Source organism: Siniperca chuatsi, linkage group LG10 (genome assembly GCF_020085105.1).
Source record: "Siniperca chuatsi isolate FFG_IHB_CAS linkage group LG10, ASM2008510v1, whole genome shotgun sequence".
In the NCBI taxonomy this organism is placed as follows: domain Eukaryota; kingdom Metazoa; phylum Chordata; class Actinopteri; order Centrarchiformes; family Sinipercidae; genus Siniperca; species Siniperca chuatsi.
The window spans coordinates 29,292,056-29,307,065 of record NC_058051.1 but is presented as its reverse complement, the minus strand read 5'-3'; the positions used below and the strand labels follow the sequence as shown (position 1 = coordinate 29,307,065).

The window sequence follows — 15,010 nt, the reverse complement described above, 5'->3', positions numbered from 1 at the left end:
GGTGTTTTGGATAAAGACCATAGTTGCAACACGTTGACTTTAATCTTGCCAGGTTCAAGAAAGCTTAAGATTTCAGATTTTATGTTTTTAAAAGGAAGACAATAATTAAATGTACAATAATAAGCCAGGGCCACTCATTCATGTCCAGTTGCAGATATGTACCATTTGGGGAATGACAGTCTACTACTTCACCCAGCAATTTTCCGAATTAACGAATCCAAATTACAGCATTCTCACCATCACTTCTGCTTAGTTAGTCATTTTATAATAAATTACACTTAAAATAAATTAGTACTGAAACAATTAGTGGATTAATCAATTTACAGAAATGAATCGACAACTAATACTCATTTGTCATTTGTTCAAGTAATTTGCTCAGAATAATGTACATTTACTGGTTCCATCTTCTCAAATGTGCTTTTCTCCGTTTTATATCATTGTAATTTGAATAGTTTGGATTTTGAACTGCTGGTTGGACAAAACAAGACGCAAGACGTCACCCTGGGCTCTTGAAAGCTGTGATTTTATTGACAAAATAATTGGGAAAAAAACTCGACAAATTAATTGATAATAAAAATGATTAGTTGGAGGCCTACAATAAATACATACACCTTTATCTGACCCTAGAGTATTAAATGAAAACAGCCTGTACTGTATTTAATCATCAGCTCGGTGCCATATTACATTATTGCGTTTCCCCACGTACCCAATAATCACGGTTGGCTGATTTGTTACTTAACAGTGATTCTCTGCTGTTCTGGGCTTCTCTAGTAAAACATCATATCTCAGTGTATAATTTGTGTTTGCAAGAGGCTTCACGGCCCTCCAGTGGCTCTGTCTGTGGGGACGCAGGAGTAGAAGGTGTGGGTGGAACAAGATGGTGAGATTAATGCTTTTTACAGTACAACATTTCACATAAGTTTGCAGCAGACACTTTGACATACTGCTGTGGTGCAGGGCTTTTTTACAGGACCACAAAGTCTGCAAAGGTCTGCCCGGAAAGGTATCCAATCGACACATGACCACACATTTCAAATAGTCATTTTATGTGACTTTACTACCTTAAAGTATTTGGGAGTGAAGGAGGGAAGAGATGGGCAGACAAATGAAGGGAAGGAGAGATAGTTTAGTTTTCTGGGAGGAAAAAAAAATCTGTTTGCTGGATCTAATTTTCTCCTCTGTGGATTTCAGGTTTTTTTTAAAAATCATTGATTTAAAATGACGCTCGTGGCCACCCATTGTTTTCAGTGATGATGTGTTGACGACATCAGAGAGAGGATGAATTAGAAAATGGAGGAAGTGATGGGGGAGGAGAGCAGAAAAGAAGAGGGTGGACAAAACAGAAGGGAATAAGGAAAGATGGAGAGTTTGGAGAGAGGAAGCAGGAGGAAAGAAGTGATTGGAGAGGAGGTGATGGAGGAGAGCAGGAGAAAAGGAAGAAGGAGAACAGAGACGAAGGGCGTGAATGGGAGAGAGGAGATGAGTGCAGAGACAAAGAGATGTTTCCTTCCGTCTGTCCGGTGGCTAACCTGATTAGCTTAGCAACGCCATAGGCCCAGATCCGGCTGTTCTGCTATGGAAACCAACACACACACACACACAACAGCAGCAATCAATACGCTTGTATACACACTCAGTTAACGACTTGCATCTTCACACACACATAATAGAGTAATGTGCAGACTTGTAATGCTCTGCTTTCACATATACATACCAGTTGCGTCAAACGCACACAGTGTAACTCATTGCTGTCTGTTTGTAGACAGTGTAGAGTAGTGATTCCCAACCAGGGGTATGTGTGCTTGGAAAGAGAAGAGTAACTCAGCTAAATTTAAAAATAGAAGTTATGAATCATCGACATTTGTGTTTAGGATGAAAATAAACGCACAAATAGGATTACAAATTGGTGTGATGGTGATCTGTAGTATATTTATTGTCACAACGACCAATAAAACTACCAGCTATGATAAACTGCCTGCACAGGACACGCCTCCCACTAATCTGGGTCAGTTGTAACGCCTGAACACCACGTGCTGTGATTGAGAGTGCATGAAAACTAGTTAACAAGCAAGCAAAAAAGTCATAGTAGCTAAAAGTTATGGGTAAATGGTTGAAACAATCAGTGGTTGCCACCCCAAGTTGTAGTAGTATGAATGGAAACTTGATCAAATGACACCAAGTTTAAACTAACAATTTCAGGATCACTGTGTCTTGTATGGAAAAGGTATTTCCACTTTATATAAAGTGTTAAATAACTTTGTGACGGGTGGAGTCGTGAAGGCACATCAGACATAAAAGGTTTGGAACCGCTGACGTAGAAAAACAGATAAAACAGAACGGGAATATGTTTAAATATGCAGCCGGTTTAAATCTCATCAGTCGCTGAAGCTGCTGGATGACGACTGGATGCACGGCGGTGTTTCCTGCAAGCAAATATTATAAGAATATATTTCACTGTGATGCAGAATTGATTTTCTCACAAACTCATCGTCTCGTGCTGCTGCGACGAGGGAAGAACTTTACACTGTGATTCCTCCTCACTGTACTTCATTTATTCCTCCTCATACTCTCCACCTGCTGCTCCTTCTCTATTTCCCTTGCTATTCCGCCGTCCAATCTCTTGTTTTCTTCTTCTGCTCCACAACTCCAGCTGTTCCCCTTTTTCTGCCTCTCCATCAACCAGAGCTGAAATTTCTCATCTTTGTCTCCTCCTTCCGCTTCTTTCTCCACCAGAAGTTTTCTGCACCATGTCTGCCCTGCCACTTTCCAAAGCGCACATTCAGCCTCTCGCCTCCTGCCTCTTCTTGATTGTCCATAAATTGAGCTTCTCCTCCTCTTCGTCTTGCCCTACCCTCCTCGCAGCTCCTCCCCATCACCATCTACCCTCCCGGCCTGCGAGAAAAACACCTCATTTGTAGGGGTTTGTCTCAGAATCTTTGTCTTCTCAGTTTCTGTTCTACAAGCCTTCTCCTTTGTTCTTTGATGAAAGTTGAAAAATGAGCGGCTCCTCTCACCTCCACTCTGGTAAAAATAGACAACAGAGAAAAGAGGCTGTTAATTATTCATCCTGGGTGCACTTTACTGCTTTGCACATCTCATAATCTTCACCACACTCATCATCATCATCACTGTCAGTCTGTGCGGTGTGGCTCCCACAGCTGAAAGCAACAGACTCATTTAGGAGAGGAAAAACCCCAGCTGAGTTTGAGAGAGAGAGAAAAAGAGCTTGATTTACTAAAACATTAGGAAAGCGTGACTATTGAATATTTTTAAAAACCTGAATTTGTTTTTATTGCTTTCATGACTTACAGTAAAAAAAAAAGTCCTTTCAGTACTTTTGTTTTTCATTCATGCTTCATCGTTTGCACACTTTTTAAAAGTCTGAATAACTGAAAATCCTGCAGCAAGTGCAGTAGGATTAACAGAAGCAGTCTAATTATGCCTCCGCCATGTCGTCCAACCTAAAAGTACTCTAGGAGCGTCATTTACAGGTAACACGTGTTAGTAGTAGTTACGTGTTAAAGCGGCTATAATCAACATTTTTAGGATAATGTATGAAATGTCAATGTGACAACAATGTGACAATGTAATCACTTGTAATGATGAACCTACATAGAATTTTCCCCCTCGGCTTTACGGAGCTTCATAGTGAGTTTCAGCTCATTGTTTATCAGTCCGGCCACAACTTACTGTTTTGGTTCACTCTCAGCGCTCTCATACTGTCGTTTACGGTTATCTGTTTTCAGAGAAAAGGCTCTGAAAAGCCTACTGTCCACTACCTGCTCAGCAGCAGACAGCAGACAGACTCAGTCAGAGAGCAGCTGGTGAACACAGTGGAGCATTTAGCTGCTAAAGAGCCAGATATTTCCCTCAGGAGTTGGTGGAGACCAAAAACAGAGCGAGTGAATGACCTTAAATTCATCAGGTGACACAAACACGACTCCTAATGATCATGTCGCTCCATAACTGCTGGATGTGGAAATAAGCTTGCTAACAAGTTCAATATAACTTAAAAGGTGACGATGTGTCAGTGTTTACAACTCGTTTCAGCGGCTCCAGAGTGGCCAGAAAAAATCATTGCAGGTTTAAGATGATTAACAAAGTAAATTAAACAAGAACTTTTATGCCACTTATCTCAACGGTGTTCACTGCATCATACTGTTTGAGGGGTTTGTGTCCCTGCATGCATAAAGTACATGTGCATTCAATAAGTTCCGTAATTAATTATATTAAGATACAGACAAGGCAAGAGTAGACAGAGAGAGAGCAGAGAATCAGTCTGATCACTCTAAACCATGTTTATGTGTTAATCTATCGGGCAGGAACGCTGCTGTTCATCAGTATGCAGATGAGGACAGCTCATTACTGATACCATTAATAAACAACACATACACACTTTTAGCTCTCCTCATTTTGGCTGACGAGGAGAAAATGCAGAAAGAGAGGAGGGAACAGAGGATGTAAGAGCTGAGGGGTGACAGGGGGGAATAGATTTCCAACAAATAACCATTAAGATGGTGGAATAACACCTAATGAACAGGTGGTATGTCACCGTGCTAAATACTGTAGTTGTAATATTGATTTGCCATTTGCTTTTTGGCTTGAGGAGGAAATTTGATATCTAGCCGGTGATATTCTATATTTTTCTTATTGTCAACAAATCCCATTAAAGACCAAAACCAACCGTGTGTTAGTCCGTCTCTCAGTACTTTACGACTTCCCTTCTCTGTTTTATTTTTAAATAAGACTCAGTAATTTTCTAAAACAGCTGATCACTTTAGCAAATGTCAAACAGGAGGAAACAGTGCATTTGTTGGGGACGATTTTCAGCGGCAGATGAATCCACATCTGGTGCTGTAGTGAGTGTTTGGGGCAGCAGGTCGGTGTGTGTGGGACTGAGTCAGAATAAACTACAGTGTGTGTGTTCATGGTGATGAAGGAACATGTCACCCAGTGCAGCAGTGAGGCTCGCTGATGTGTTTTTAATAGTTTCTGGACAACAGAGGAGCTCTGTGGCTCAGAGGAAGAAGACATATCAGGCTGTGATTCACACACAGACAGTACTCACTAGTAGGATCAGTTCATTGATTGTTTTGGGGTTTTCATGGGATTTGTTGGTAATAATCGCCAGCCTTGTCCTTTTAATATGCTAATGACAAAACGATGACTGTTTGTTTTGTTAATGAATCGTACTTTCCGCTTTTTTTAACATGTAATCAGGCAGACAAAAGACTCCAAGCAGATAACAATCATCAATTTTGGCACATTTTACTGGGTGTTGATAATTATTATATTACATTCAGTTACCAGCTATTGTCATAATTTACCAGTAGTTTCCAGTTGTTGGTGGTAATTTGTACTTGCCTCCTCTTCATTGACTTCCTCAGTGCTCATTTTCCGAGAGTCTTTATGAAAAGTGAAATCAGACAGATTTACCATTAGATCGCTTCCACGGGTCTAATATGAATCCTCTGTTCTTCAGTCCTCCAACGCCACGACAGAGAGATGTAGACTAACCAGTGATTATTGTGTTGAGATTATATGGTAATTGAAAATGAGGTAATGTGGGCCGGTGATGATAGTAATTGAAAAGGAATTAAGAGTAGATTAAAATAAGGTCTCATTTGATCATTTGTCAGAGTTGATTAATGAGCCTGGCTGCGGTGAATTAACAGCCTCAGAATAGCCTCCGAGCTGATTAGCATCTCGAGCTGCAAGTTCACGGTTTTGAACAGTTTTGAAATCAAACAGCCTGAAACGTGAGCCCTGAAAATCTTGAATATTTCCATATTTTTCCTCCTGGAAATACATTTAGCTGTGAGGAAGTATTAGCCGACAGTCTTGCTGCCTGGAGCGGCCTTTGTTTCTCGGGCGTATTAGCTCCCTGAATATTGTTTCAGGAAAAAATGGGGAACTGTTGTTTAATTATTGGTGGCCTATAACTATTGGCTGATTCCATTGAATAATTCTGACGAGGTGAGTTGGCTATAGAGGTGACAAACAACAAAAAGCTGCATACAGATGCAGTGATTTATTTTTGATCTGCTCCACATGGTCGTGTTAAATGAAATTGGACCCGGAGGCAAGTGTATCTCAATCAGCTGACAAAGTTGTCATGAAACTGGCAGCTTTTCTGAGCTTCAGTCAACATCACAAAAATGGTGCAATAACAAGTCAAACACGAAATGAAAGTAAAATAATATGATTATTAAGAAGTAACGTATACTGTCACGAACTGGCCTGAAGTCAGTGACGAAAAAAGGGAATCACACATGAAATACATTTTTAACAAATTAAATGTATTAAAATGAAAATAATTATGTTAATCAGGTAGGTCAGTAATGAATGCTCCTGAGCCAGGAAGCCAAACCAGCCGCACAAGCAACTGGCAGAGAGGGAGGGACGTCACAATACCCTACACCAAAAAATATTAGTTATATTATCTCTAACTTTGGAAAGCACTTTTGGTTTATTGCTTGAAAAGTGCTTTATAAATAAAACTATTATTATTTTTTTATTAATCATACAAAGGTGGATAACGAGGCACACGTTCGGTCTCTCCTCAGTAGCATTCATGGTGTTGCGCTTGCCACTTGGCACAGTAAAAGCCAGACGCTGTGATTTGAACACAGAGCCCTCCAATGTGAACATAGTCATATGAAAGAACAAACGAGACACATTGGGTGAGAATTTCTTCAGCGGTCTAACAGAAGCTTTGCATAGCTGTTTATCGCCTGAAAGTGAATCTTTCTTCTTCTTTGGTGCAATAACAACAACAGAAATTGCATCTGTAACATCTGTACAAAGTACCACGTGATGATACGCGAATAGGTGGAAGACACAGTGACTTTCACTGTGGATCGAAGCCTTTCTCATTTAATAACACAGCTCTCTGGATAGCTTGGCTGTTTCCAGACCCACATGGATGCTACCAGTTACTGTCAGTGTGTGTAGTCGTACTGGCTGGCTGCCTTGCTGCAGTGAGGAGGCTAATCCAGTGTGATTAGCCCAGGGAAACTCCTCCTCTGAGAACCCTCTTTAATGGACTGATATGGGTCAGTGATGCCACATGGACTCACTACAGAAGCTACAGCAATAGTTGTATACGCACAACTATCTTTTTTTCTTTAAATGGAAACTGTGGAATCCCCTGCATCTGTTCATGTTTTTAATTGATTGTGCCGTTACACTAAAAAGAGCACAGTTCAAGGTTTTGTGTTGATATGAAGAGAAACTTAACATCCCAGTTTATCTTGAACGCTCCTTCTGGCTGGTTGTGTTGCTTGAAGAGAAGAGAGGACATCATTTATATGAACAGAGTGTCTTTTTTCGCCACTCTGACCGCTGATTGATATTCAGCCTATTACCAGTTTGTGAAAGCTTTTCCATTTTCAGTTTGAAACAGCTGTGAATGATTATGTCTTCTGGGAAGATTCTTCAACTGCACACAGAGGGATGTGTTTAAAATGCAAAATTATCTTTTTAAATTGACAAACATCATCTGTGTAATTCATGGCACAATTCAAACGGGATTAAATAATTATTTGTCTCTTGCCGTCGACTACTGCACATATTTTTTCTGAAATAAGGTCCCATGGTGGTCCACCGGAAGGGGAGGGACTTCGCCTCTCTATACTGTAAATAAGAATCGTTGTGGCTGCAAAATACCAGCTGATCAGGAGAAAAATGGAAAATATAACGTCATTCACCATCAATGTGCGATGAAATGTTGTCTGTGCCAGGAACCCAGCCATTTCTACCTTTTAAAAAATCTAACAGTTTCTGTCAAAATAATGTCACTGTTGTTACTCTGTATACCTAAACTTGAAAAACAGCTTCTTATTTTAAACCTCTGCATGAACCTGATGACCTCCCAGACCCCCCCCCATTTTTTCCATTTATAATCACATTTTCCAGAGGAATCACTGGTTGATTGTAATTTGTGTGATATCTTTCCATTAGAATCAGTTCAGAAATATATACACATATAAGTAGAAACATGTCCTGTATCTAAATGCCCATCCAGAACCTTTTTTATGTATTAGTTATTAAATAGTATATGGGTAAAAATGTATATCTATATAAGTAAATATACATATATAAATGTAGACTATATCTGAAAGACAGCTGTCCAAGTGGAACATTTTTCTTTTGCTTTTATGTGCGTCTCTTTTCTTTGCCTCTGTTTCTGTCTACATCTCTGTCATTTCTCACCGCAACAGCCACGCCTGTTGCAGAGCAGCTGTCGTTATTAGCTGAGCATTTTTTCACTGTCACATGTGTATTGATGAATTATGCATCGTATTCCCGCTCCGAGTGACGGACGACATGTACGTAAAATGAGCAGAAAATGTGGCCTCTTTTTGTGATGGTCGTGCCGTCAGCCTGCTGCTCTTCGCCTGTCAGTCCACCTGTCTGTAAAGCTGTGTATTCACCTGTCTGTCTGTCTGTCCGTCTGTCTGTCTCTCTTTTATTTGAGAGATTTTAGAGCAACAACAGTAATGAAAAGACCAGTTTACTGCGTCTTAGCTCCAGTGTCATTGAGGTCTTTGCTCATTCATTAATCTTTTCATTGTTTGCATGTGTTTTGTGTGTGTAATAAATGGCAGTTGCAGCCCTGAGGACCTCATTACTGAAAGTGCAGGTCTCCTTAGATGCTGATAACAGCTGTAGAGGTGTGTAGGTGTGTGTGATTGAAATGCCGAAGAGAGTTTGAAAAAAGGTAAGGACACATTTTAATGGTTTGTTCTGACCGCCAAATATCCTAGGAATTATGCCAATATTGGACGAATCTGTGCCTTGCAATTTCCATCCAGCGGCCTTTTTGTAGAGCGGTGGAAAAGTATGTGGAGGTCGGGATGGTGGATAGACGTGTAGAGCGTCTGCCATTCATGCAGGAGTTTGTGTCCTTGCGTTAGTCTTTTTTAGTAACCGTAAACGCAGTCTTTCCTTAACGTTAACCAAGTGTTTTAGTTGCCTAACCCTCACCATACCGTAACCATAGTGTCCTTTGCTATAATCATAGTCGTTCCCCAATATTATTATATAAAAGTGAGAGTTAAAATATTTATCTGTCAATGTTTATTCACAAAATAAACAGCCAATGTAACAATTACATATTTTGGCTGGTGGTGTGGCTCAGCTCGGGCTCTGACTTATCTCAGATCAGAGCAGGAACTCTAGTTCTATCTGTTATTTCATCTCTTACATTCATGAAATCAAGTCCTGCAGCTTCAGGATGAGCACAGATGTTTGGCTCAAGTTGAAGCACTTTTAAATCTTCACCTTAGTTTCTTTCTATCTTTTTGTGTCCACTTGTGTCTTTCCATTGTCGTTGCACTCTTTACCTCTAAAATTCACTTCATGTTCGGTCTGACTTTAGAGGTGTATAACTGAGGTCTACCAGAGAAATACCTGCTGTGTGTCTGTCAGTCACTCGCTGATCTAACAGTGGTTAAATCTACTAAATCTATTTCCATTTTTTGATGTAAACATCACACTCGGAAACAGTCTTGTTTCCCATTGGGAGTGTTGCATTTTTCATTGCCAACATCTTTTGATCGAATGGAGGAAAAGTCTGCGAGGTGGAAGGAAGACAGCTCAGAGTTTAGAGGGAAAACATCTCCGTGTGATGCTACCAGCGAGGCCTGCAGGTGCTACACGCCGAGCAGCAGTTGGCATGTTGTGTTTGATTTGCCTGCCTGCCGTTTCTCTGCCTCGTGTTTCTTGTTTCCTCTGATGTTTGGGTTAAACCGGCGGAGCAGCTGCCATGGCTGCTGCCATGGATGCTGACGCTGACAAAGCGGTGAATAGAGATATTAAAAATGGCTTAAAACTGTTTCATTCATGAGAAGGTGGCTAATCTGAGATTAGGTGGATTTACACGGCACTGCATACAGAGCAGGTATATTTACAGACAAAAGATATTTTCTATTTGGAAAGAGAGTATTGTTGATTTAGTCTTTCCCTCCTTTTCTAGGAATTCTTCTTTGGGTATATACTTCCAGTCATGTTGACTTAAATGAAAGCGTACGCTCACTGCCTTAAGGACAAATAGTCATTTTCGACACCTCTGTTAGTGAGGGAACATCTTTACTTTCAACACTCAACGTATGCATCGTGGCTTTCATTTACACTTGTAGTGTACAAAGCATTACATTTGAAAGTTATGATGCATTTGATTGATTTCACCTGTTAACTTCATTAACGGGGCAGTGATTATTAAGGCAAGACAATATTTGTGTCCTTGTGGAGTTCAAACCTGTCTCTGTACTGTAGAGATACAGACAAAAGCTCTGCTTAGAAAGGATGCTTTGTTCTTGCAATAAATCTTGAAGGTTCACGTTTGTTCTTGTCAGTGAAGTTACTGTCCAGTGCGTCCTTGGTTTGAAGTAAATGTCGTTTACGTTGTTTTTAAATTGTACATCTGCCATTAGATGTTGACATCTCATGGAGGATGCAAGAATGCAATTTGTGAAAGGCCCTATATTTGTAAATGTAGAGAACAACAGAAACAGATTTTGCCAGTGAATTTTGTGAATGGTGGAAATTTTGTTGTATCCACCAGTTTGCTGCATGAACAACTCTTAACTTTTCTAAAAATGTACTCTTGTGTACTCTCATTTTTTAATGACTTTTTCTCTTACTTTTAACCTAAATAACTCACCACATTCTTCCCTGCTACTGGACATAATGCTATTCTGGTGATTAAAGATTTGATCATTGGACAGAGAGCATTTCTCTGTGGAGCAAGCTAAATGCCTGAAATACAAAATTCCTTTTTGACTGTACAATCCTGTGTCGATCTATAGAAATTGAGCTTTTCTAATACTACACTAATACAGTTTGATTACTATGTTTGACATGAATGTAAAAAATAAATAAAAATATACTGATGAAAAGTTCCTGTTTCTTCTCTTCTGCTCAGGATGACAGTTCACTGAGCAGCGAGGAGGAGGCAGAGATGAGCGAGCCCACGTGGCTAGCAGCTGATCTGGGAGCAGCGTCTGACCTGAGCCCGCCGAGCCGAGGAGAGAGGATGCGCCACAGTCCCCAGAACACACACAGCAAGGAGGACGACGGTAAGGACCGGGAAGATGTTAAATCTGATGTGCTCTTAATTTCACATTGCTGCTGTTGAATGAAAACCAAGCCGAGAAGAACAACCTTGTTTCGTTTTGGAGATTAGAAAGAGATGGATAAACCTGAAGGTCACAGAATTTTATCGACCCGTAATGGTCCAAGCATCTTCAAAATGAATTTAGAGGTTACATCAGTGGCTTTAATTTTTGTGTAATTGTTTTAAACTTGTGAGACCATAACCAAGAAGATCCTTGGCTTCTTTCAACCTCAACACGATGTCTTACATTGTGAGCCAGTGGGAACATTCTGCTGCATTGCACAAATTAGCTCAATTTGTAGCACTTTGGGGGTTTCAGGTGATGACAGATGGTGGACAGAGAGAAGAGCTGATGTAAAAATATCTTCTTTATACCTTTTAGGTAAAATGAAAGAGAAAAGCAAGAGTTATGATTTACAGTTCAGTGTGGGATTCACCACCGCAGCACTAAAAAGATGCATCATACTTGATCAGGCCGTATCATGCTTAAACCCAGTTACTGGGTTTATATTCTTTCATTTACTTTGTGATATACAGTGATGGTATGTTCTGATATAACACCCAGGTGTCTTGTACTTCGCCTTGTTTCTGTTCTTTCATTAATTGTGATAGAGAGCAGTGATTGTGGAGAGCAGAAGGGTTGCAGTGGAGATTTTCTAGATGTGTTTTACTGAAAAGCAGCAGATTAATGACCCGTTCTTTAACTTCCTTAATGTTGTGTTTACTACTAACAGTCTCTCACATATCTGGAATATCACTGCATTTTGAGAGATGTCTTCCATGGCTTATACATACATACCTACATACATACAGTACAAGCAGCAGATTGTGTGTGTTTAGTTTGTCAGATGCTGGTTTTTCAGCCGTGTTGCAGGGGAAACCAGACTGTTTGATCCTTGAGAAAACAGCAACGATAAGCCAGAAGGGATTAAAATGCTCATGTTATGGAAGCTCTCTGACTGAAGGTGGTTTTGGAAGGTCAGGATGGAGACTCCCTTGTTATCTCTTTGTCTCTCTCATCATCATTCTTCCTCTCCGTCGCTTTATACTGAACTGCCGCTCTTATTCTTCTCTCTGCCACCTTGTGTCCCTTTGTCTCTCTCTCTTCCCACCTTTCTTGCTTTGTACCTGCTTGTCACTCTCCTCCCTGTCTTTCTGGCTTTGCCCCCACACTGTATTTCTCTTTTACTTTCTCCCTTTCTGCATCTGTCACACTACTCTGCTCTCTCTCTCTCTCTCTCTCTCTCTCTGCACTGAAAGGCTTCCTCTGCTCAGGAGCGCTCACTTTGAAGACAGCTGTATTGGTTCATAATGCTCTAGGGATACAGCAATTACCTGCTAATGTAACATGGAGCCTTATATTCAGATTATAAACGGTTTAAAAGCCCAAACAGAATAAAAATGCTCCATATAAACACCTCAGTCAGGCCCAAACCGATTGAAATTTCAGTCGGTTGCAGAGGGAGTAGGTTAAATCTTTTCATAAACCGATCAAAAGAAAAACTGTACCATGTAAACGATCAACCTGATTACCGTCTGGCTGCGTTCTGTCTGTGCACGCCGTCGGGACGTACGTGCATGTGGACGTACGCTTCTCCACTTCCAAAAAAAAAGCATGCGTTGTTATCATGCTGTTGCTTGCATAGGAGCAACACGATAACGACAAATACTGCGCTGAGGAAGACGCATGCATGAGTCACTTTTGCGCACGTCACACAATTAGTATTAGATCACATCCATGTAAACAGTTGACCTGAAATCAGAATGACAAAAAAGTGTGCATGTAACCACAGCTTGTGTGTATGTGTGTATGTATGTGTGTATGTGCGTGCGTGTGTGTGAGGCCTTGCCCATGCATATTTGAATGGTGCTGTACCCACTATGAGTGACTGTGTGTGTGTGTGTGTGTGTGTGTGTGTGTGTGTGTGTGTTTTTCTGCCGCTCCTTTCAAGTTGTTACTGAGCAAAGACAACAGGGCAGTAGTGTAGTGACACAAGCCCAGGTGTGTGTGTGTGTGTGTGTGTGTGAGTGCGTTGATGTGAGGTGGGTTGATGGTTGAGTGGCAGGAGTAAGTGCTCCAACCGATCTCCATCAAGATCTTTCTTTCTCTGCTGCTCCTCCATTCTTCTGCTGGATGAGGGATGACGAAATCAGAAGAGGAGGAATGAAAGGACGAGTAAAAGGATGGAGGAGGAGGAGGAGGAGAAAGCGAAATCCCCTGTCGGGTCGAAGTGAAGTGCTTCACATTAAATGCTGCGGTGTTTTTGCCTTACACTTTTCAAAGATCACATGCAAGTGAAACAGAGTGGACGGTATTTTGACGTCATCACTTCCTGTGCAAGAGAGGATTAAAAAAACTGAGCACTCGTTCCCTTCATTTATCAATTTAACCTTGTATAACATATTTCTATAATATCTCTAGAGGGACTTAAAACATATGTGATAGGGTTTAGTGACTTTACAGTGAGCTCAACGTACTTAACGTAATTATTTTATTTCAATAACTGCAACTAGGGATTGGAGAATATACAATATTATCCCGGATCAGGATAAAAAACGCTCAAGATAAGTTGATCGTGGTGAATTTCCATTATCGGGAAAATCGGGAATCGACTGAATCAGGCTGTATACAGACTGAATATCAGATGAATCGGTGATGGAAAATTGCAAAAATAAATAAATAATTTTTTATGAAAATGCCACCAGTTACTAGTTAGAGGCATCAGGTGTATTTGGTCTTTTCAGAGAGGCTAAATGGAAACAAGAACAGACTGACAGAGGCAAAACCATATGACTGAGGTGGGGAAGGAAGGGGGGAAAGGGAGAGATGAAGCAGTAGGGGGGTGGCTGGGGGGGAGAAAACGCTGGTAAAAGAGGTTGAAAGAAAGAAGTGTGTGTGTGTGGCTACAGTGGGTGGCAGAGTGTATAAGGCCTCGTCATTAAAAGGTCACTGTTCCCTACACCTCATATAGCAGCCAGAGGAGGGTTGTAGGCGTCCAAATGCCACAACACTCAGAGGAGCTGAGAGGCAGAGTTGAAGTGCCTTTCCTGCTCAATTAGACTCCAATCCAAGGAAACAGACACGCGGCAAAGCCTCCTCTTATTTCTCTAATGTACAGGAGTGTTAGTAATGCATGAAACACTTGGGTTGGGTCGCCTGGTCGGGCTGATGCCCTGAATGCTGGCCAGATAGATGGATCTACAGGAAATGAGGAAATGTTCAGGGTCTCCCCAAGGGTCTTGAAAACTAAAATGTGTTTGTGGAAAGGCCATACCCTTTATTTATTTATTTTTTTTGGAAAATGAAAAATATGACCTTGAAAGGAACTTACACCCTGAGGAAAGGCCTGCCTTGGATTTTTGTTGGTGATTGCTTCCCTTTTAGATTAAAACATGAGCTTCTGGGATGTCCGGTTCAGATCAGTGTGTTGCAATCACAAAACATAACAATTCAATGTTTAAATGAGTGGGAAAACCCCTCATGTTCCCAGTTAGTTTCGAGATCAGCGCTGGTCACGGCTGTTGCTATGAGACTTTATAAAACCTGTCAGAAGTGCAGCAGCTCTTTCCTCAGACGGGGAGGAGGACATAGTTTGAACACGCAGCCAAAGAGCTTGCGGTTGATAATATCAGGTGGGTGTTTTCCTGACCAACAAGCTGTCAGGGCATTTAACTGGAGTAGGCAGCTCATTTCAGCAGAGCAGATGGTCCACACACACATGCCAACGTCCAGCTCAGAAGCAGCTAATAAATCACTTTTAAGAGCTCCTGACCGCCACCTCGCTTTTGTTTTTTCTGCTCCACTCAACTTTACAGTGACAGCTGAAGTGAAAAGCTTTTACTGTATGATGGCTCAGACTGGCAGGTTGAAAACCTGGCTCATGGCTGACT

The 15,010-nt window shown here is 41.0% G+C and overlaps 1 protein-coding gene across 6 annotated transcripts in view; it reads left to right on the top strand.

The window, feature by feature from the left end:
• LOC122882618 (nucleolar protein 4-like) overlaps positions 1–15,010 on the top strand; it is a 187,629-nt gene that overhangs the window by 106,982 nt on the left and 65,637 nt on the right. For all 6 annotated transcript variants that reach the window (XM_044210188.1, XM_044210189.1, XM_044210190.1 and 3 more), the window contains one exon: positions 10,928–11,081. In XM_044210188.1, the coding sequence (XP_044066123.1) occupies positions 10,928–11,081 (154 nt within the window). The remainder of the gene's footprint in view (positions 1–10,927; positions 11,082–15,010) is intronic.